This window comes from Sitophilus oryzae, unplaced genomic scaffold (assembly GCF_002938485.1).
Source record: "Sitophilus oryzae breed Bouriz unplaced genomic scaffold, Soryzae_2.0 scaffold_85_pilon_pilon, whole genome shotgun sequence".
Classification (NCBI taxonomy): domain Eukaryota; kingdom Metazoa; phylum Arthropoda; class Insecta; order Coleoptera; family Curculionidae; genus Sitophilus; species Sitophilus oryzae.
Window position 1 is genome coordinate 3,098,624 of NW_022147483.1, and position 23,182 is coordinate 3,121,805.

The window sequence follows — 23,182 nt, forward strand, 5'->3', positions numbered from 1 at the left end:
CCTAAAATTAATTTAAAGTGGTTTTATTACTATAAATCTGAAAATATTCCTCATATTTCCTATACCGGCCATTTAAATCTGCGCGTCTTTTGCCCTGACTATCGCCGTCTCTCTCTCGGACCTCTCTTTCTTATGTTGGCTGCATATTCCGCTCATTGCTTAGATAGCCCGGGGCCATTCCATGTATCTTAACATTTCCTTATTTATCTCTCCAAAATCCTGGATTTATCTCTCCAAGAAAAACCTATATGGGTTTTTGGCCACTGCAAGAAAATCTACGAAATAAAATAGTTATTTTATGTAAACACTTCTGGGGCGTTAATCCCAAACGGAAACTACTTTTCAGAAGTTAGGTTTAAAGATATACAAATTTGCCTAACGAACAAAAAAATGCTTAACGTTTCGGAAAGTTTCTCTTTCCGTCGTCGGAAGCAAAAAAATACAAAGAATAAAGAAAAAAACTATATAAAATATTTAAATTCAACTATTCGAGAACACTAACTTGATATAATGTCATTTTAACAGAACGTCAACGGTTTCTTGTAGACGTTTTCAAAAAGTAAAGTGTTCTCGAATAGTTGAATTTAAATATTTTAAATAGTTTTTTCTTTGTATTTTTTTTTGCTTCCGACGACGGAAAGAGGTAAACTTTCCGAAACGTTAAGCATTTTTTTTCTTTGTTAGGCAAATTTGTATAATTGTAAACATAACTTGTGACAAGCAGTGTCCGTTTAGGTTTAACGCAGAAGTGTTTACATAAATTAACTATTTTATTTCGTAGATTTTCTTGCAGTGCAGTGGCGAAATACACATAAAGGATTTTTTTTGGAAAGATGAATCCGCCATATAGGTATAGACATTTTTTACAATTCCTGTATATATCTGATTAAAACTGAATGTTGCAGCGTTTTGTCCAGCCTTGCGGAAGGACTATCCGGCCAATTAATGGGGAGTGTTATTAGCAGAGACATTCTTTTTATCACGGCGAACTACAAGAGAATAGCTATCGGATATAAAGACAAATTCTTAGATATAATGGAGCAGATTCTCAATACTACCTGCGAATTGAATAGGAATTATTTTGAGACTGCTATACCGAGAACCATTATACCGGTAAGAACACTCTCCCGCCAATGATATACTGAGTAACAAAAAAGGAGAACACATTTTATACAGGCTGTCCCAGAAATAAATGCAAGTATTTTAAGGGGTGGTAGATCTGGTCAAAAGAAACATTTTCTCTTTGCAATTTTTAAAATAAATTGAAAATAACCGAGTTATTTAACTTTGAAAATTAAAAAAAATAGCAACATTTTGAGAACCGCCGCACAGTGCTTCGTCCCATGGACAAAAATCAAAAAATAAGTTAAAATTTACTAATATCTGAATATATAATTTTATACTTATAGCAATGTTCAACCATCCTGTATATTATTTTTCATAAACAGCGTTTTTGTTAGCAAATATTTTCACTAAAAATAAATTTTGCGATCATTATTTCATCAGTGAAAGGAATCACATTCATAGTAGTTCTGTATATTATGGAGTTAAACGGGTACGTACTTAATTGAAAGCCACTATGGATATTGTTAAACAAGGTATGTACTTTAAATTTATTTCTAAACAAGTTCGTGATTGTTTAGTTTTTATTTATTTTTTAAGATGATTCTTAAATGGGTATAAAAATTTTACGTTTTCAAACTTCAAAAAGGCATTTAAAAAAAACATATCAAAACATATCGTATTTATTGAATATTTTTGTTGCCATATTAATACACTTTTAATTTTTGTATAGTTCACCTGCGTCTGCTTGCGACGAACTTTATTTTATAATACTTTTCAGATGGAGTAAAATTGATAAGCAATGCCGATCTGGCTAATACTTGGCTTGATCATAAGGAAAAGAACTCAAAATTATTTGTATTTCAAAAAATATGTTCTTATTAGATATTGGTGAACCTTCCAGTCAAACGAGACACCACTTGTGCCTGAAAAAGTCCACTATGTTGGAGCGAAACGTCGCATAAAAAAAGTGTCCATCTTTCAATTTATTATAAAATCTCATACCCAAGAAAAGGAAAAAATAATATATGGATATGGTCTATTAAAGATGTAACTATTAACATCCGAACCCCTCATACCGACAAAATGAACAGTAACAGCGCGAAAAAGTAACATATTAGAAAATGAAGTACAGAAATATCTTATATGTGAGGATACTTCATCTACCTGTGATTTGGATACTATAAATTTGGAAGATTCTGTCAGCAGTTATTCTCCTGAATCAGAGTAGTTACGATCTATGCATTTTGTTGTCCTAAAGTAAATTTATAGTATCTTAAGTTTTTTTTTAATTAAATATAACATTAATGTTTCTTTTTCATTAAAGAAAAACATTTTTATCTTATATTAGGTTTATATTGTAGGAGTCATGTTCTAATGTTATTCCAATTCTTTTTTATCACAGGAATTTATTTAATACTTACACCGTTTTCATACTATAACTTATTATTTGCTTAGATGGAACACAGCTCCACCATTATTATTATTTATAAGCTTTTTTTTTCATAAACGTGGGACTAAGAACATCATCATTTAGTACAATGAGAGTACTCATCATTTGTGTCAAATAAACCTAGTTTGAATAAATTGCTTACAACAAAAGAGAAGTTTTGGATTTTTATCCTCTAGAGCCATATGTTCGAAGCACTGTGCGCCGGCAGATATCGCCAACTACATCCAATTACCCTGTGTTGCCATATGGACGAGAATAGTATATGCTTAAAAATAAGTCAGAAAATCACACCACCTGGGGAGTTTGGCAGAGATTGCAGCGATGCATTACATTTTTAAGATTATGATATTATTACACATAATAAGTTTCAAAAAAAACTTACCCAGCATTAAAAAAAGATACTTATGACAGATCGATGTAACTGTGATAGTTCTCTTTTTCGAGACACACTTAACTAAAATACACTTCACTGTGCTGCTTTACTTTTTTTTTACCCCCCACTTCACTTTGCTATTATAATAACTGCTAAAATAACAGTCATTTTATTTATAAAACACCTTGAAAAGCGCACATTGCTTTGAATACCTTTCTGAATGAATAAATGTTGAGAATTATTGTCTCTTATCGCCACTTTACGAACTACTTTTAATCTAAGGGAATACATGTTTCACTCGGCAATTTTAAATATGCATTTTTTTTGCTTCGATATTTCGACAATGCTACCGACAGCCCAACCGTCCGCCAAGAGTGCCGCGTGTCAATTGGTTGACTGGTTACTGCATAGAACGCGCTCGCCGAACTAAGAACGCGCTCGCAGAACTAAAGGTTCGCGCCATATTTTTAAACGGACCTTTACTGCCAGTTCATAAGTTTTTTACTTATATTTGGTAATTTCAATCTTGATTATTAATTTATTTGTAACAAAACATTTACAAAATAAAAATAATGTATTTTGATACGAATAAATTAATAATCCAGATTGAAATTATCCCTGAAATTAGAATAAAACACGAAAAATTTGTAACTTGATTGTTTTATTATAACATTTGTTAATAAAAATACATATAACACATTCAGTACTGTACAAGTATATATAAAAGTTATCAGAATTTATACGATCAGTTATAAATAATCATAAAAAAGGTTATAAATTATAAATAAATAAATCATTATATAAAAGGCATATTAGTTAACGTGTATCTGATTTGGTATAACTTTAATCTCAACTTTAATGACCTATTCAAATAGAAACATCTTACAACTCGCGTTGTATAATACAGAAAGTAAAGGGACAAATTTGTTAGTAAATCTATTCTCGATGACCCGAAACATTTTTTTACAAACAAAACAGGACATATAAAGCTTATCAATAATACAAGTGTATAGAAAATGTATAAATAAGTAAATAAAAATATATTTTCAAACTAAATGATTAATGATTATACTCGTTTAAATAAATAAATAATCTTTTAAAATTACTTGTTTGTCTTTGCAAATTTGTATATTTCATATTTATCTAAAACCGTACCCTTCCCTTAAAATTACTGCACAACCTTAAAAATTAAGCTTTTAATATGAAATGTTATACAAGTTCTTAATTCGATCCTCATTTAAATAAAACTTTAAATTGATATTCTAACTTTCTGAGACAGCCATTTTGTTGAAAGAATTTGTTTTGATTATGAGAAATTTCATAAAAATTATCACAGGGATTAATTAATCTTATATATTGAACTACTTGGCTTTTAAATTTCACAATCCTATCGTCCAAAATACTCTAAATTCGCGAAAATCCGTAAAATATTCCCATAAAAACAAATCACAATTCGCTTTCACTTTAGAAACCGACAGACTGGCCAAATATGGAATGACGTTTACTTTTCAATTTATTTTATTAATCTAACTGATCCGGGTCATTTAGAAATTAAATTTTTATTAAATTATTTAATTATAATTGTTTCTGGCGAAAGCAACTTCATACCAATATTTGTTGATAAGGTAACAAAGCACATCACTGTTAAATTATCAACATTTTATATAAATATTTCTATTTTTCAATTACTCCAACTACTCCAATTACTCCACAAAGAATCAAACGAATTCGTTAATTAAACTATACTCTGTGGATGACTTGATAAAATCGTGATGAAATTAAAGTCCCTAGATATATATCTAGGGACTTTAGATGAAATTTCTACGCAGCGCCATCTATCCCTCTACTGGCAGAAACTCCGCCGTGTTTTCAAAATTCAAATGCCAGTTTCATCTGCCTGGGTTACTGGTTCTTTGAGGCGCCGCGCCGCCGTGGCGAGCTTGCGTCATGCGACGATATTAAGCGACGCTGCCGTAGTTACAGCAATTTCAAATTCAAGACATTCGAAGCAATCAAATTCGTATTAAATTTTAAAAATAAAACAGAGAAACATGTAAACATATAGAACTATGTTGAATGTGGATAACATAGGAGGTTGCAACACTGCAAGGTTTAGAGACACCGTAGAGAAATCTCAGGTGAATAAACAAGTGGCACTAAAAAGTTTTTTAAAATTTCCCGGAAAATGTCAAGAAAAATTTTAAATTTTCAACAATTTTTTTTTTCGCGAAAAAACCTCGTAGATCTGTTTCTAGTGCCAAAATATACTACCAGTTAAAGTACTTGCACTTATTTCGGAGATAACCTGTATATGCAATTCCGGGGATATGACCGAAAAAAATTACTGCGAAAGTTCCAGCTCTTAATAAAATAGGATATTTTTTTTGTAGAGATATAGAGTTGAAAGTTGCATCAAAAAAATTGAAAAAAATTTAAAAATTATCATCATTGTGTTAATCAAATTGAAAATGGAAATTTTCAATGCAGCACCTCTTGATATTAAGAACTGAACTCTTTCAGAGTATTTTTTCCGTCATTTCCAACATTTTCGATATACACACACCCAAGCTTATATGGAATAACTCTTTATTTCTCACTAAACTTTTTGTATGGAAAAGAATTAGTATACAACTAAAAAGAACAAGGAATGTTCTAGAGACGTAGCAGAAATAGTAGGCGTTACCCAGGGTGTTGTATTGAAAACATATTATGCAAGGTGCTTGGAACGAGGGACTCTCCAGGACAGGCCCAGACAAAGTCGTCAAAGAGTCACAACTGAACAACAAGGCCGCTTTGTGTGCCAAATTGCTAGAAGAAACCCCAATGTTTCTCATCCAGAGCTACAAAGACAACTTCTGACAGCTACAGGTGTGAACGTTTCAGTTGAAACCATAAGAAATAGGCTTCATGCCCTAGTGTTGTACAGTAGGAGAGAGTTACGGGTACCACAATTTTCTCAGCAAAATAAAATTGCCTTCAACATCAAAACTGAATTTTTCGGATGAAACCAGAATTGGCCTGGGATCAGATGACCATCGATTCGGGTTCTCAGAGCTCCAGAGAGACGAGCGAGACTCCACGCTGCTGAATCTGTACCAAGATATAAAGGAGGAACTGTAATGTTCTGGGGAGGTAATAAGCTTTAACGGGTCGGAGGTATGTTGATTTAGTGGAGGCTTTGGAGAGCTGCATTTGGGGATAGTTAGCAAAGTGGCTAGAGAATGTCTTGAAACGGAAAGTGTCGTAGTTTTAGACTGGCCCGCATGTTCACCAGATCTAAACCCTATCGAACACTCGTAGGACCGGCTTAAAAGAAGGGTTAGAGCTCGTCGAAACAATCCAGGAAATCTCGTACAGCTTATTGATGCAGCATTGGCAGAATGGGAAAACATACCCCAAGACAACGTGGATAATTTAATAAGAAGCATGCCAGCGCGGATAGAAGCTTGCATAAAGGCTAGAGGTGGCAACACGGAAGCTACACGGAAGGAGATGAAGAGAGAGCTAACCTCCTACTTCATACACACTTTCCAGGTAGCATATCTATTGATACGCAAGTAGCTCCGACCGAACCCCACAATCCTCGCAGGGAAGACTGGGAGACGGCCAAGCTAGTAATAACAGAACAAAAACTGAAATGGGCTATTGACAACTTTCAGCCTTATAAAACAGCAGGAATAGATGGGATTTTTCCTGCCCTTCTAAAGAAGGGTCAGGAAATAGCTACACTCCATCTATTAAACATTACAAAAAGCAGCTTCGCGATGGGATATATACCAACCATCTGGAGAAGAGCTAAAGTCATCTTCATACCCAAAATAGGCAAAACTGACTGGGCTAACCCCAAATCATTTAGGCCTATTAGTCTCACGTTGTTCATATTAAAAACGATGGAGAAAGTAGTGGACAACCATATTAGAGTAAATCATCTACAGGTTAAACCACTGCACGATAGTCAGCATGCATATAGAGCGGGCAGATCCACAGAAACTACTCTGTACCAGTTAACTGAGCTAATACAGGCAAGCCTGGATAGCAAAGAAACAGCACTTTGTGCCTTCTTGGACATTGCAGGGGCGTTTGACAATATACCTCACAAGGTGGTCAAGCGATCTCTTGAAACAAGAGGGGTGAACAGTACTACAATATTCGCTGGTTTTGGGAAATGCTCTCAACACGAACAGCAGAGGCTGAGATAGGTACCAAAACTGTAGTTGTTAAAACAACGCAAGGAACTCCACAAGGTGGAGTGACCTCCCCCCTACTGTGGAGCTTGGTAGTGGATGAACTACTGGAAGAATTAACTCTAGCGGGAATACACTGCATAGGGTACGCAGATGACATAGTCATCATTGCACAGGGGAAACATGAAGGCACCCTGTGTGATATTATCCAAAGAGGATTCCGCATCGCTGAGAGATGGTGCAGGACTGTCGGGCTGAGTATTAACTCAGATAAAACCGCAGTAGTGCCATTCACCAGAAAGCGAAGTTTGAAAAACTTGAAAAGAATCCATCTAGATGGAAAGGAAATACTGCCATCACAGGAAGTGAAATATCTGGGAATAACCCTGGATAGTAAACTTCTCTGGAACAGGCATATTAAGAACATTACCAGCAAAGCCACAAAGGCTCTCATGATATGCAGAAGACTGGCGGGAAATAGGTGGGGCTGCGCCCCTAACATTTTGCGCTGGATGTATACCATGATAGTAAGACCCATGATTACTTATGGAGCAGTTGCTTGGTATACAAAACTAGAGCAACGTACAGCAAGGCAAACCCTGTGCAAAGTACAGAGACTGGCATGTATCTGCATCACAGGTGCCATGAGAACATGTCCAACAGCAGCAATGGAGGTCATTCTAGACCTAACACCACTGCATATTGTCGTCGGTAGTTATGCCAATGCGACAATGATTAGAATGGTCATTGACGGAAACAGTACTGGGAGAATTTTCAGGTCAGGGGCTTGGAACACCCTCAAAAAGAAAATTCCACTTCTCCAACTCCCAGTGGATGACATACCAAGAATTTACAACTTTGAGAAACACCTCACTGTAGTATTGAGTAATAAAAAGGATTGGAAGAAAGAAACGCTTACTCAGCATATAAAAGACCATACCATCACGTGGTATACTGATGCTTCCAAAACCAAAGCAGGGACAGGGATAGGAGTATTTGGGCCGAAAACTGAATACTCCGAACCAATGGGCACCTACCCCAGTATCCTTCAGGCAGAAATTTGCGCTATCGAAAGATGCGTACAATTTATCTTGGATAGGAACTATCGAAAACAGGAAATTGCCATCCTATCCGATAGTCAAGCAGCACTTAACGCGATCAACTCAGTAACCATCAATTCGAAGTTGGTCAAAGAATGCCTGGAGAAGCTCAACAAATTAGGCAAAGAAAATAAAGTCCTCCTACTCTGGGTACCTGCTCACCAAGGGACAGAAGGCAATGAATAAGCAAATGATCCAGAGAGGAAAGAAGCGAACACTCCACTAACTGGACCAGAACCGTTCTGTTTTCCAAACGGGAACCAACTGAAAGCGGAACTGAAGAATCTGGAAGACTCCATCCGTAACTTGGAATGGGTGTCCTCCAACGGTCTAAGACACTCGAAAAAGTTCCTTAGAACTTATGACCGAGAAAAATCAAAGGTTTTCCTTGATTTAAGTAAAAACAATCTTCGGATTGTCACGGGGTTTCTAACAGGACACTGTCTCCTCAACGAACACCTCAGTAGGCTGAAACTGAGAAACAACGGCGAATGCAGATTTTGTGGGGAAAATGGGGAAACACCAGAACACCTTATCACTGAGTGCGCCGAGACGACGACCATTCGTGCCATGAACCTTGGTACGTCTGATGTCGAGGATGGAGAGCTGGCCTCTGTGGAGCCGTCTCAGATACTGGCTTTTCTTAAAGCCCTGAGACTGTATGATGAGTTATAACTCGTTATAACTCAAGAAAGGGGAACACACAATAGGTCTATAAGGTCGCGGTGATTAACTGAGTCTAAACATTCTACATTCTAGAGGTGGCAACACGGATGCTTTTTGACCATTAAAAATTTAAATATCATTTCCTTTCAGAAACCAAAAAAATACCATTGTGTTTATTTTGGGAACTGATTAATCTTTTTATTGCCATACGGATTATTTTTCATTAGAAGTCTTTGGTAAGGACTGGTTCGGTTTTATTCATAAACACCAAATGTTCATACGTCTCAAAAATTATGAAAAATTAAAGGTGATTCCATATAAGTTTGGCTGTGTATAAGAAAAAAAAGGGGGGGGCGGGGGTTAAATAACCAATTTTTTGAATCTCTAATATTGCATTTTATTCTTTTTTTCGACAGAAAATAACAATAACGGAATCTAGAAGAATTAAACTGTTGTTGCAAGCTGGCCTGTTGAACAGGTGTGATAGGATAATGAATGTTCTGATTAATATACGAATATGTGTGGATAAAAGTGAACACAAAGTTCTGTGGGCTAATATTTTTATGTAAGTACAATATCGTCGAAAAGTTTTATGATCAAGCGTACTTTGTAAGATGATAGGTAAACAATAATCTTAGTGAAAATTATTTCGATTATTTTATCTGTCAAAACCCGGTCGATCATATCCCGGATTATCTTTACAAGAGAAAAAACATTTTTATTATTCACATTTTGAGAAAAATGCATTCTCCATAAAAAAAATTTGTTTGGTCTAAAATGGTTAATCCTGTTTATACTTTTTTGTGAAAGTGTGTCGAAATTGACAGTTTTTGATATTTATTTGAGATTCGAAATGACACTTGTTTAGGCACTAGTGCCTGAAAGTAAAAAATGAAACGTTAGAAAAAATTAAAATATTTAATTATAAATCTTAAAGGTACAATTATTTAAATTATTAAAGTGAATGCAAGAGGCATCCAACTTTTCTTCTCTAAGAGAAATGCAAGTTGTAGGAGTCGGAATAAGCAAATTTCTTGTACTGGCAACTGAACTGAACTGCTTTTAATTTCTTATTTTGCGTATTTTTCTGCCCCATGATTCTTTTTGCTATTTCGGTTTTCTGTTCAATTGAATTTTCAATGTAACCTTCAGCAAACGAGCTTGATCACCAACCTCCATGTCGCTTTAAAACTGTTATGTCCGCTCCTGAATCTGCCAGCATTGTTGCACAGCTGCACCGGAAACAATGACCAGTGTATTCAATGGCGTTGGAGAGTCCAAGAAATTCCGGTACCTTTTTTGGCATACCCCCAATTGTATTGATTCCAACTGGCAGGTTACAGCATTGATTTTTTCGATACGTCAAGAAAAATCGCTGATGTGTCACATTGAGTGGTCGAAGTTTTGCGTACTTACGAAATACATGTAAGAAATTGATACCATCTATTGGTCCCTCAGTAATCGTAAACACTCTTGGAAAATGAGTTTTTGTATTCGGAATCTTCACACTAATAAATGACTGACAACCTTTAATGGCATCTACGGTTAAAAACGCGTTTCTTCCCTCCTACATGCTCCAAATACTCCAACGTTTAAGACAGCTTTAGCTAACAGGAATTCTTTGTCATCGGTTTCTTTCATAAAGCATTCTATTTCCAGTTTTGTAAATACTTTTGATTTCTTTGCCTGATATCTGGAAGCTTTTCTTTTAAAAAATGCAGTAAGGTTTGTGAATTTGCTAATATCTACATTTCTGTTCTAAATCATGGTCATCGAATATTTACTCCACAGAGTTGACGGCTTTAAGGTAGTGGATAACTTCAGGAAATAGGCTAGCAATACCTGTTCTGTGAAATTCTCAACATGTTTTGACCCAGGTTTCAAAGTTGTTGTAGGTGATCTTGTATAAGTTTTTCAAGTTCTCGGGCACTAACGTGGATAGCGCAGTTTCAGCAGCGTTTTTGTTTATTTATATAAGCCCTACCAAGCCTCAGCTCCATCTGCGGTAACGCAGATGAAGTAATTTTATTTTAAAAAATGTTTAAAAATAAATAATAATAATAATAGCACGAAAATCTCAAATTATCAGCTTTCACAAAAAATCTTGTATGAAATTCGTTGCGAAAAGAGTGTTTTAAGCACTAGACGCATTGTCCAATTTTGCGTCCGGTGCTTAAAACACATTTATTTCGCAACTTGTTACATAAATAGCTATTTCAAATTTCTATACCGTTTTGGAGGAAATTAAAGTTTAGAGAAAACCAATTATGGCTGACGTCGCTAACCGTATAATAAATTTAATTTACAGATATTTCTTGGCTAGAGTTTTTTCTTATCGGAATTACGATGACATAGCTGCGGGGTTCATTATTTTCCAAAAATTAATGAAAATCAAGACGACGCAAGAAGAACGTAACATAATCGAAGGGGTATGTATGTTAAAAACTCGTTATTATTTGTCAACCCGGGTACCAACAAATTCTTACGGAAGCCCGGATATATTAGTCCGACTCGCACTTGTCCTTTTTTTAAATTAATATTTGATTTTTTTTTAGCACATGTACAGAATGCTTGGGAGAAACAACTTGTTAAAAATTCCAGTCGTAAAGGCTATGATGGAGAAAATGGAGAAGGACAGACTGTATTCTATCCGCGATTTGTGCCTCATTTATAACAAGTAAGTTTCTAATAAAGTACCTAAAACACATTATTTTTGCTGAAAAAATTTCTACACAAACTTCTACACCCTGTATCTCCGAAACGAAGCATTTTAGGACATACATTTATACAAACATTTTCACTTATGTTTCATCTGCAGAATATGGATCTCTATTTCGGACCACACTGTATTTTTATATCATTGCTATTACCACAGAATATCTAGCTACGCAACAGAAAAATACTCGAAATGAAAGAGCTAAAATTGCACAAATAAAATACTAGATGGCGCGACAATATCATAATCAGAATATAATTGGAAATTTTCAATTTTCGGTTTTAGATCGACGGCACGTCGACAGCCTTGAAGCTCGGCTAAAGATGAACAGTTGCCAGATTCAAAAAGACTTTAATTGGCATCCCATTCTTTTTCTGGTGGATAATAATTTCTTTCTATTCTTCGTTTCTTGTCAGATACCCTTACATTAATTATTCGTTTGGCTTTTAAAATAGTTTTAAGTTTAAATATATTATTAGAAAACATATGCTCACAAAATACATTTTTAATATATGTAATACACTACTTTATTATGTTAACTAAGAAAATAACTTTAATTACCTTTAAAATTAATAATATACAGGGCGATTGATAGTGATATTTATTAATGCTGAAACGTTAGTAATGAAATATACGTTTAATAATAATGGAAATAATTTATTAAAATGCAGTATAAAAAATGTTAATTGACTAAAAAAATACTATAAGAACAAATTTCTTCTGTTGCCACGTTATTTATATAGACCTAGGTAGATTTTAAAAAGTGACACAGGTACAATTAATAATATATTAGTTCGGCATAAAAGTTGCTGTCACGACATCGTACAATAAATTAAAATTCGTAAAATAAATTTAAATTATTAATTAAACAAATCTTTATAACGAAACGCAAGTTACCAAATTTTGGCCCAATCGAACTCCAGGGAATGATATCATAATATTGTACTATATTATGGTACCACTCGATATGCTTCATAATATTGCAATGTCACCGAAGATCCATAGTATACCAAATTTAGGCAAAATCGAACGCCAAGAAATTGTATCGTCATATGATACTATAGGTAGGTACCACTTTATATGCATCATAGTACCATCATATTACAATGTCATCGAAGATACGTAGTATATCAAGTTTAAGCCCAATCGAACCCCAGAAAATGGTATCGTAATATGGTACTACATTATGGTACCTCTTGATATGCTTCATGTACCATAATATTGCAATGTCATCAAAAATACGCAGGTATAATCAAATATGAGCCCAATCGAACGTCAGGAAGTGGTATCATAATATGGTACTATAGAAGGTACCACTTTGTATGCATCATAGTACCATCATATTACAATGTCACCGAAGATACTTACTATACCAAGTATAAAGCCCCGTTCTCAGAACTGCGACTGTCGCCAGCGACACGACAAAAGAACCAATCAGATTTGTACAAAATTCAAACAGCTGTCAATTTTAAATTTAGTACAGCTCCCATTGGTCGTTTGAAGTGTCAATCAGTGTCGCTGTCGACACGACGCAGTTCTGAGAACGGGGCTTAAGTCCAATCGAGGAAATTTAATTACAATCAAACGTCACAAAGTGATTATAATTCAGCTCTAAGATTTAACTCCTACTAACATGTCAATTTAAATACCTAAACGTATGAAAAAAGAGCTCTGATCTATTTTAATATGTTTAAATGGTGTAGCAAATTTGAAGGTAGGCTTTATAAGGAAGTATTACAATATGAATTGCACAATGGCAACACTGCATAAAATTCGTTTAAATTTCGTTTGTAGAAAACTGTTTTTCTGTAAATTTATCGCCCTCTATTATGTAGTAGCGAAACTATCGCATCAAAATATCTGATTGGGAGACAGGCTTTTAAAACCTGTCTCCTTTTGATACCTACGATTTTATACGTGTAACGAGGCTTCTGTTGCGTAGCTAGATATTCTGTGCTATTACCTACGGTAATCGTAAAACATTTTCCGATGCACGTCATCAATCATATCGAAATTGACAAAGCCTATTATAAATCTGACTAAATGAAATTTTGGCAAAGATGTTTAAATTTGTTGTTTAATTTAAGATACCGAGCAGCTCTTCATTTTATCTTCACAATGTCAGTCATTATTTTGTATAATATCGTGTTGTTTGGTTTCTTTGTAAGTAATTCTCGTTTTTTTTTTGCCTATTCTCATAGTTAAACCATAACTTACTTGTACTATAAAATCAGACTTTTTTCTGCGGTCTTCAGATTAAATAGAATAAAACAATCTAATAGTCTTCAGATCGATTATTGTCTCTTATCTTCAGTAGTTAGTACCACCCAACCCTGGTCACAGGTAGAGGTGGGCAAAGACTGAACGAGTATTAAAAATGAATCGTGAGATTCGATTCACTGCTTTGAATACGCTTCGTTCAATTGAATCGTGGCCAGCACGGATCCATAAAATTTGAACGAACGAGTTTTAAAAAAGGGTCATGAGAATTGAATCGGGTCATACAGCGATCGTTCGTTTCTACGACTCGTTCATTCGAAGAGTCGTGAGAATTGATTCATTGCTTACAATACGCTTCGTTCAATTGAATCGTGGCCAGCACGGATCCATAAAATTTGAACGAACGAGTTTTAAAAAAGAGTCATGAGAATTGAATCGGATCACAATGCGATCGTTCGTTTCTACGTCTCGTTCATCCAAAGAGTCATGAGAATTGATTCATTGCTTACAATACGCTTCGTTCAATTGAATCGTGGCCAGCACGGATCCATAAAATTTGAACGAACAAGTTTTAAAAAAGGGTCATGAGAATTGAATCGGATCACAATGCGATCGTTCGTTTCTACGTCTCGTTCATTCAAAGAGTCGTCAGAATTGATTCATTGCTTACAATACGCTTCGTTCAATTGAATCGTGGCCAGCACGGATCCATAAAATTTGAACGAACAAGTTTTAAAAAAGGGTCATGAGAATTGAATCGGATCACAATGCGATCGTTCGTTTCTACGACTCGTTCATTCAAAGAGTCGTGAGAATTGATTTATTGCTTACAATACGCTTCGTTCAGTTGAATCGTGGCCAGCACGGATCCATAAAATTTGAACGAACGAGTTTTAAAAATGAGTCGTGAGAATTGAATCGGGTCACACAGCAATCGTTCGTTTCTACGACCCGTTCATTCAAAGAGTCGTGAGAATTGATTCATTGCTTACAATACGCTTTGTTCAATTGAATCGTGGCCAGCACGGATCCATAAAATTTGAACGAACGAGTTTTAAAAAAGGGTCGTGAGAATTGAATCGGGTCACACAGCGATCGTTCGTTTCTACGACTCGTTCATTCGAAGAGTCGTGAGAATTGATTCATTGCTTACAATACGCTTCGTTCAATTAAATCGTGGCCAGCACGGATCCATAAAATTTGAACGAACGAATTTTAAAAATGAGTCGTGAGAATTGAATCGGGTCACACAGCGACCGTTCGTTTCTACGACTCGTTCATTCAAAGAGTCGTGAGAATTGATTCATTGCTTACAATACGCTTCGTTCAATTGAATCGTGGCCAGCACGGATCCATAAAATTTAAAGGATGTGCCGATTCATTAAAAAGAATCGGAATGCTGTTGACTAGTCACAGGCGTACCTGTGAATGTGAATTCTCAACAATTAAGGGTTGGACGTTTTTCAGTTACAAAAAGGAACAAAACCAAAGAAAAAGGGAGGACTATGGAGATATCTCTTCGTCGAGTCGAAGGAGTGTATTCAGGAAATTTAACATGTTCAGTAGCGACATTGATAACAGAGGGCGTCGGCGTTCGCTGTTCCAATCTCAGTTCTATTCTAGCTCGCCTTTGGCTCAAATTCTAGCAGACTGGAAGATGAGCGGCGTATCAAGTGAGCACAAACATGTAAGTCGTTTTTTATTGACCTAGATCATATTTACAGTTAATACTCAATAAACTTTTAGTCGCGTAATTAAGCTTGACCGGTACAGCGTTGCCCACTTTTATATATTTTCTTTTAATCAAAATATTTTAGGAAACATAAATTAATTATAAATATATAAACAGTTATTATTTACACCAACAAAACTCATCTTTTTTAAGGTAACTTGGGTATCTTTTTTAACAGTTTTTAAGGGACACAAAGAGCCATTACTACCGCTTCCCCGGTCAAAATATTCTAATAATGTTGCGATGATTTTTTTACGGCTATTAAGCTATCTTGTACACTTGGCACTAAAAGAGGTTCTAAAAAGAACAGTGTTCGACTGCAAGCTTTGCTAATAAGCTTAAAGTATCACAACACTATTTATTTAAACCAAAACTCGTAATACAGGATCATAGATAAATGAAACAAGTTTAGATTGGAAAGTGTCCATAATAGACTAGTAACAAAATTTAAAAAAGGTGTCTCTAAAACAGTTTGAGAAGCATTTCATATTACTTTTTGGAAACTACCCTTTTCCACCTAATTCGACCTTGCTGAATCCGAATCTGCCTGTTGCCAGAGCGAAATCTCAACCGGCAGTGAGATATTCAAGATGGCGGATTTTTTTGAAATTCGTTATTTTTAGAGTTCCCATTGACATAGAAAAGTGACTAAATAGCAGGGTTGGAAAAAATCATGATTTTCTTAAAAAATCAAAAAAATCAGATTTTTTTGATTTAAATCGGATTTTTTTGATTTACGTCAGATTTTTTTGATTTTAATTCAAAACAATATATAAATCGGATTTCCAAATGACTAGGACTTATTTCCAATTAAAGTCCTATCCTAAATGGCTAAATCTTAATAACTCTGAGCGATACCGATAACATTAGGCATGATGTATACTTCATAATAATGGGGGGGAGGAAATAATTTATAAAATATACCATAAAATAATATAAACTGAAATGCTTCTCTTATTGATGTATTACTTTAAACAGACAAGGCTAAGAATTAACCAATCGATCGACTGAAGGCATTTTAAAACGTACTGTTACTCAATTTAGGTGAAATATTTATTGGCTATAAAACACGTTTAAAGAATCACTAAAATTTTATTACTCATGTAGGATTTTATACAAACTCTACTTGAATATAAATTAAACGGGATATGAATAAAATTGTATTTTTTCCATGGCAACTGTTAAAACTGCTTTATATCTATCAAAAATAGTAGATAAAATAGTACTTTAACCGCCAAGCGTAGAATAAATGATACTTTAAGAGCGAGAACAGGTTAAAAACTTTATTTCTTCTCGCACGTTTTTTAATTGCTTCCATTTTTGAAAAATTTTGTATTCCTGTTCATAGTTATTCGGGATTTAAATGGAAGTAGTTTGGATATGGCGTTTGTCGCCTCAGCCTGAATATATGTTGGTAATTTACTTATTTCGTTTTGAGCCATTTCTGGCTCCAACTGAATCAGCAATCGACATGAAAGAGAATTAAAAAATATTGACTCAAAATTGACAACTAAAGAGACAGCTTCATTTGTCAAATTACATAGAAACCAACGCCAACCCAGCACAATATTTTTTCTACTCGTAATAAATTCCGTTTTATCGTCTTATACATTGAGAGAAAAAACGTTGTAAAATCAAAAATAATGCTAATGAATCAAATAAAATCAAACATGTTTTGGCCTCATTAATGGTCATAATTGAATTAATAAGATATCTATTGATTTTATGCATATACTCGTACATATAAAACATACATTGCCACAATGGCAATGATCATGCCTGATACCGATGACAAGACAATTCTGCGGGGCGTGTCATTTTTCCACATCGGTCACCAATATATTCCGCAAAAAAGTCGCTCGCTTCATATCAAAAGGATTTTTTTTCAAACGTCTCAAAAGTATTAATTTTTGTCATTTTGACGGCTATAGGCATAAAAGTAAAGCACTGTTACGCCTAAGCACAAAAGTACAAAAATATATTATTGAACTGATATTAGGTGTCAAATTCAACGAGTGTACAAATCGTTTCTCGATTACTGGTTCTATTATTTGCAATGTTTGAAATTGATTAAAAAAATATTTGTAATGTTTTAAAAAAATAGTGTTTTATTCAGAGTAAAAATGTACTTTTTGTGCCTCCTTCTAACGTCGGAACAGGTTTACGATGGTCATTCAAATGTTCAGCATCGTCAAAAAAAGTATAATTTCTACTCTTAATAAAACAATACACTATTGTTCGGAAATAGTCTTAAGTCGAGAACGAAATTAGTATTATCTAATGTTAAAGTGTAAAGTACTTACTGCAAATAAAAAGATCGGTAAGAATTTGGAAACATACCAATGTTTCGAAAAAAAATATATATAAAATAACATATTTTCTGACAACGATTATAGATTTTCGGGAATGAAGATATAGTCTCTATATCAGAGGAACCTAGTTCTGCACTATTCTGCAAATGATATGTATTCGAACAGCGAATTTTTGTCACTTATACATAAATTTTAAAATAAATCCCTGCGTTTAGTGGTCTTATGCATTCACACGAAATTACTTCAAAAATCAGTTCAACATTTAAATTGATGAGGAGATATTTTTATATAGTTTTATAAAATTTACAATTATTTTTCGATTTATTATCTGTTATAGAAATATTTTTTATAGTTTTCTAGGACAGATTTTTATAATTTTTACAGTTATTTTTTGATTTATTATAAAGTTTCGATAAAATTATTTTTTTGATTTAAAGCTCATGGTTAAAATTAAAAAAATCACTTGATTTAAATCATTTAATTTAAATCATGCCAACCCTGATTTAAAATGATGAATAGATATTTTTATATAGTTTTATAAAATTTACAATTATTTTTCGATTTATTATTGTTATAGAAATATTCTTTATAGTTTTCTAGGATAGATTTTTATAACTTTTACAGTTATTTTTTGATTTATTATAAAGTTTCAATAAAATTTTTTGGTTTAAATCACATGATTAAAATTTAAAAAATCACTTGATTTAAATCACGATTTAAATCATGATTTAAATCATGCCAACCCTGCTAAATAGATATTTTCAAACATGAATAATTCAAAAATTTACACTAAAATTTATTTAGAATACTTTTTATGTCGAAATTTAAAAAAAAACATGAATTTTATACAATGAGCTACTATTTTTAATACATTCATTGGTTATTATATTATTACTTATTGTATTTCGCCAGAAGCACACTGTAAATAAAGAAAAACAAATAGAAACTGACACTTGGCAGCAGCGCGCTCGTAGGGTTGCCACCTTTTTGACAAAAGAAAACCGGCCTTCCAAAAAAAAACTAAAAATTTCGGTCAACCATGTCAACCTTCTTAACCATGTCAACATAGCATTCATATCCGAAAAATTTTTGGGTGCCACGCCCCTTTTTTGGGTCTTTTTAGTCTTTTGTTTAACAGTATTCGATTTTTATTTTTCGTCTGGTTGTTGATATGAATGATATGCTAAGAAAACCGGCTTTTTTGGATGCTAACCGGCACCCGGCCTTGTTAATGGAAAACCGGCCAGGTGGCAACCCTACGCGCTCGTGTCATCCCGCGCTGTTTATTTTCCGGGTAGGTTTGTATATGGTATATATGGTTTGTATACCATATACAAACCTACCCGGAAAATAAAGGACTGCTTAAGACCAGCCAAAGACAAAAGGGAACCATTATCCTCTGCAGGGATCTACCGTATACCTTGTTCCTGCGGTAGCGTATATATTGGAACTACCAAACGCTCAGTAGGAACGAGACTTACATAACACAAGAGAAGCTGCAGGTTAGGGCAAACAGAGAAGTCGGCCGTAGCAGAACATGCTCGAAGAGATGGTGACCACAATATGCAATTCGAACCGACACCCAAGTCATTGCCACAACATCTGGATATCATCCTCGTCTTGTCAGGGAAGCAGTTGAAATTCACAAACATCCAAATAATTTCAACAGGAAGGAAGGAACTCGCTACCTTAACAGAATTTGGCATCCAGCTATATCTAGGACCAAAGTAGCAGCACAGAGAAGTAGACCAGTTCCGGAAGAACTACCACCGGAACAAGCCACGCCCCCTCCGCCGGCGAATAAATACGCGCTACGCCGACTCGGAGGCATCAGTCTAGTGTGAGCAGTCGGAGCAAACACACCTCTGAAGATGCTAGCCACTCGTTCTAGCGAAACGTCAGGAACCAGTTCCAAACGACGACGGCCTAATAACCCGAAAAACAACATTTCTTCAAACGATGGCCGCGAAAGCCTAAACAACTACCTAATATAATATATTGTAAATTGTGTTATTATTGAATTTAACTTTTATTCCATGCTGAAAACTCTAGAAGTAACCGTTCTAAACTAAATCTCAAATGAAAAAAACATGTTTTTCTTCCGTTCAGGTGGAATATTAAAATGGCGGACAACGGCTTTGACGTGAATTCAATTAAGTGCAGCTTATGCTTAATATGTCAAAAAAATATTCCCAAGCAGCGATTGTCAAAGATATGTGTAACAGGCCAAGCACAATTATTGGCATGTGCTCAACAACGCCTAGATGCATGTGACACTCAGTTTAGCGAGTCCATTCAGCGGATTCTAAATGTATTTAAACGAGATAATGATTTAACATGGGCCTACCACCGAACCTGCTATTCTACATTTACCTCTGCAGAAAAAATCAAGAGATTAGAAGATAGAAAAGATCAATGCAGCACTAATGCACCAGATAACATTTTTTTTAACACGATCGAAGGCAGGCAAAACGGATAGGGATAGATGTTTGTTTTGTCAGAAGGAAAAAGGAAAAGAAAAATTGAAGCTTATAATGTCAAAAAATATGAACGAAAAAATTCTAGAACTATCTAATTTTGACTATAAGCTACATATAAGAGTAAGTGCAGTAGGTGATTTGATAGCAGCAGAAGGAAAATACCACAGCTTTTGTTTGTTGAGCACACACTTCCTGCGATTGAAGATTGTGGCTGGATTATTGACCGGAATCACACAGCCCCACTTCTAATGACTCTTGACCCTATACCTACGATTTGACCGGAATTTGTAATTTGCCATTGCAAAACTTCTTGCAATACCAAGAACTGCAGTTGTAGGAAGGGAAATGTAAAATGCATAAAGCTGTGTACTCCATGTAAAAGTGTCTGCCTAAATTTGGCCTGAATATATTTTTTTTGTAATTAACAATAAAGATTAGCTCAAAAGTTTTTTTGTTAACATATATATTTTGATTTCCTCATGTTTAAAAACATATTTTTGTAGGCATGTCGGTTAAAATTCATGTTTTTTTTAATTTCGACACAAAATGTTTTCCAAATAAATTTTACTGTACATTTTTGAATTAGTCATGTTCGAAAATATGTATTTAGACACCTCAGTCACTTTTCTATGTCAATGGGAACTCTAAAAATATCGAATTTCAAAAAAAATCCGCCATCTTGAATATCTCACTTCTGGTTCAGATTTCGCTCTGGCAACAGGCAGAATCGGATTCAGCGGGGTCGAATTAGGGGAAAAGGGTAGTTTCCAAATATAAAATGCTTCTCAAACTTAAAATTTCCGAAAAAGGGACTGGACTATAAGGACAATGTAAATACTATTTGGCGCTATTCTTGCAACGGTCGCGACCCAAAGCTTTTGATAATTTCGGAGCGGTTCGGCTTTTCCGGAATTATGTCGCCAAATATTGTTTATTCAAATGTATTATTATTTTCTTTTAATTTTATAAATAAAATACAGTGTGTTGCATACAAGAAACTTGATTTCATATGAGGACATATATGAAATACCTATGAAACATTGGAAACCGACGTTATGCCACGGTCCACGATGGTTTTTGCACTTTCCAGTTCACAGCACAGCTTTTTAAGTTTTTAATGCCACTTTTTCACAATTATCACGGGTTTGAGTAAATAAAACTTAAACTCAAAAGATAGCAGTAATTACTTTGAAAATGGACGCTTTAAACACTTGTCGGTATTTTTTCAATGAGGGCGATTTAAATGTTGAAAGATTTTATAATTTTTCAAGATTCTGACTTTGGCAAGAGAACGTTATTTCTGTTATTGTTTGGCGGTTGTTCTTAGCAACCGCTATAGCAGCGCCAGATCGAGTACAACGGTCGCGTGTCGGGACCCAAAACAATTATATATTTTGACGGGCATTCCAATCCAAATTTATTTCCTTTATCTATGTACACTTTGAATAATTAATTAAGGAAGGGGCATATCAAAAATCTTAGGTCCACCGCGATGGGACTCAAATATGGCCGACTTAAATTCCGGTTTCTCAGTGCCGTTTTAATTTTATTTAAAAAGTGTAAAACTATGATGTAGGGTAGACGTGGGGTAGACTCAATAATTTGTTGTTTTATTTTACGTTGTGAATAAATGTTGGTAGTTATTAAAATTGTTATAAAAATATAAAATTCTAATAAAAATAGATAAGTCATAATAATTATTTATTAACACAAACATCCGATACGCTACTGAAGCAGGTAAGTCAAATTGACGTATCTAAATTCTTTGACATCTAATCTTTGACAAGTAGTAGATAAAAGCAAAAATGCAAGAAAAAATATATAATTAGCTAATTTAAGTGAATTTCATAAATTATCGGTTTACTACACGTATGTATATTATATAGTTACTTACTAGCGAAAAATTGTTCCATTATTTCACTCGATTTTTGACTGAGATCTACCGCACGCTACACAACCAACTATTTTAAAGTCTTTTTCGATAAATCGCAATAGTGTCACTGTTAATTTAAGTTCTGCCACAATTTCCATCTAGATTTACTACCTTTATACAACCATCAGTAGTAGAATAAATAATAAATAACATAAAATAAGCTCCGTAAAGACTGACAAATGCACAAAATTTCAAATCAAATTCAAATGTGTCAAATGAATCGTCAAACAGAACTGTCGAGGATTCCCACCCTAGAGTCCTTTTTCCGCTCACCATGCATGAATACATGGATAGCATTATGCTCCTTCCTTAGGCTGTATTCCGTTGCAAAACCAGGCGAACCAGACCGGTAAACTACGGTAAAGAGCGGTTCCTGAAAAACACCGGTTTGATACGGAACGGTTTGGTAAAATATTGGAAACGTCAAATGTTGACATTTTCTAAATTTCAATACCTCTATTATAAAATTTATCTTTTATGCATTTTTAATGTACCTATTCTCTGCTTTTACGTTTGCGTCTTCTTTTCAATGGAGTTTAATATTGAAAAGTACTTTATTAATAAACTGTTAAACTCGTTAGACAGCTCAAGTGAAGATTTCCAGGTTAGATATTAAAACAGATCAATAATAAATAAATCTAATCAATATTTATATTTTTATAGCTTACAAAACATTCACGATTACTTGTCTTGTTTTTCATGTTTTCTTTAAATGTTCCTGACTTTAAGAGACAATGGCTGCATGATAAGTTTAAATGGTCCTAAAAAGTAATTCTATTTAGTTAATGAAATTTATTTACCTTTACTGCCTACCTCTATTGCTTTTGGATGTAAATACGAAATATTATTACAAATTAAATTAGAATTTCACTTGAACTTCCAATATTTGCTTAATTTCTGTCACATAAATGACATTGATTGACAAACGAAACCAGAAAACCCAACCTTCTC

The 23,182-nt window shown here is 34.3% G+C and overlaps 1 protein-coding gene across 9 annotated transcripts in view; it reads left to right on the forward strand.

Moving 5' to 3' along the window:
• LOC115890194 overlaps positions 1-23,182 on the forward strand; it is a 104,698-nt gene that overhangs the window by 18,031 nt on the left and 63,485 nt on the right. For all 9 annotated transcript variants that reach the window (XR_004051590.1, XR_004051589.1, XR_004051591.1 and 6 more), the window contains exons 5-9: positions 906-1,113; positions 9,255-9,403; positions 11,147-11,267; positions 11,394-11,515; positions 15,242-15,461. Coding sequence is in view for 3 of the 9 variants with exons in the window: in XM_030910354.1 (XP_030766214.1) it covers positions 906-1,113; positions 9,255-9,403; positions 11,147-11,267; positions 11,394-11,515; positions 15,242-15,461 (820 nt within the window). In the remaining 6 variants the exon portion in view is untranslated. The remainder of the gene's footprint in view (positions 1-905; positions 1,114-9,254; positions 9,404-11,146; positions 11,268-11,393; positions 11,516-15,241; positions 15,462-23,182) is intronic.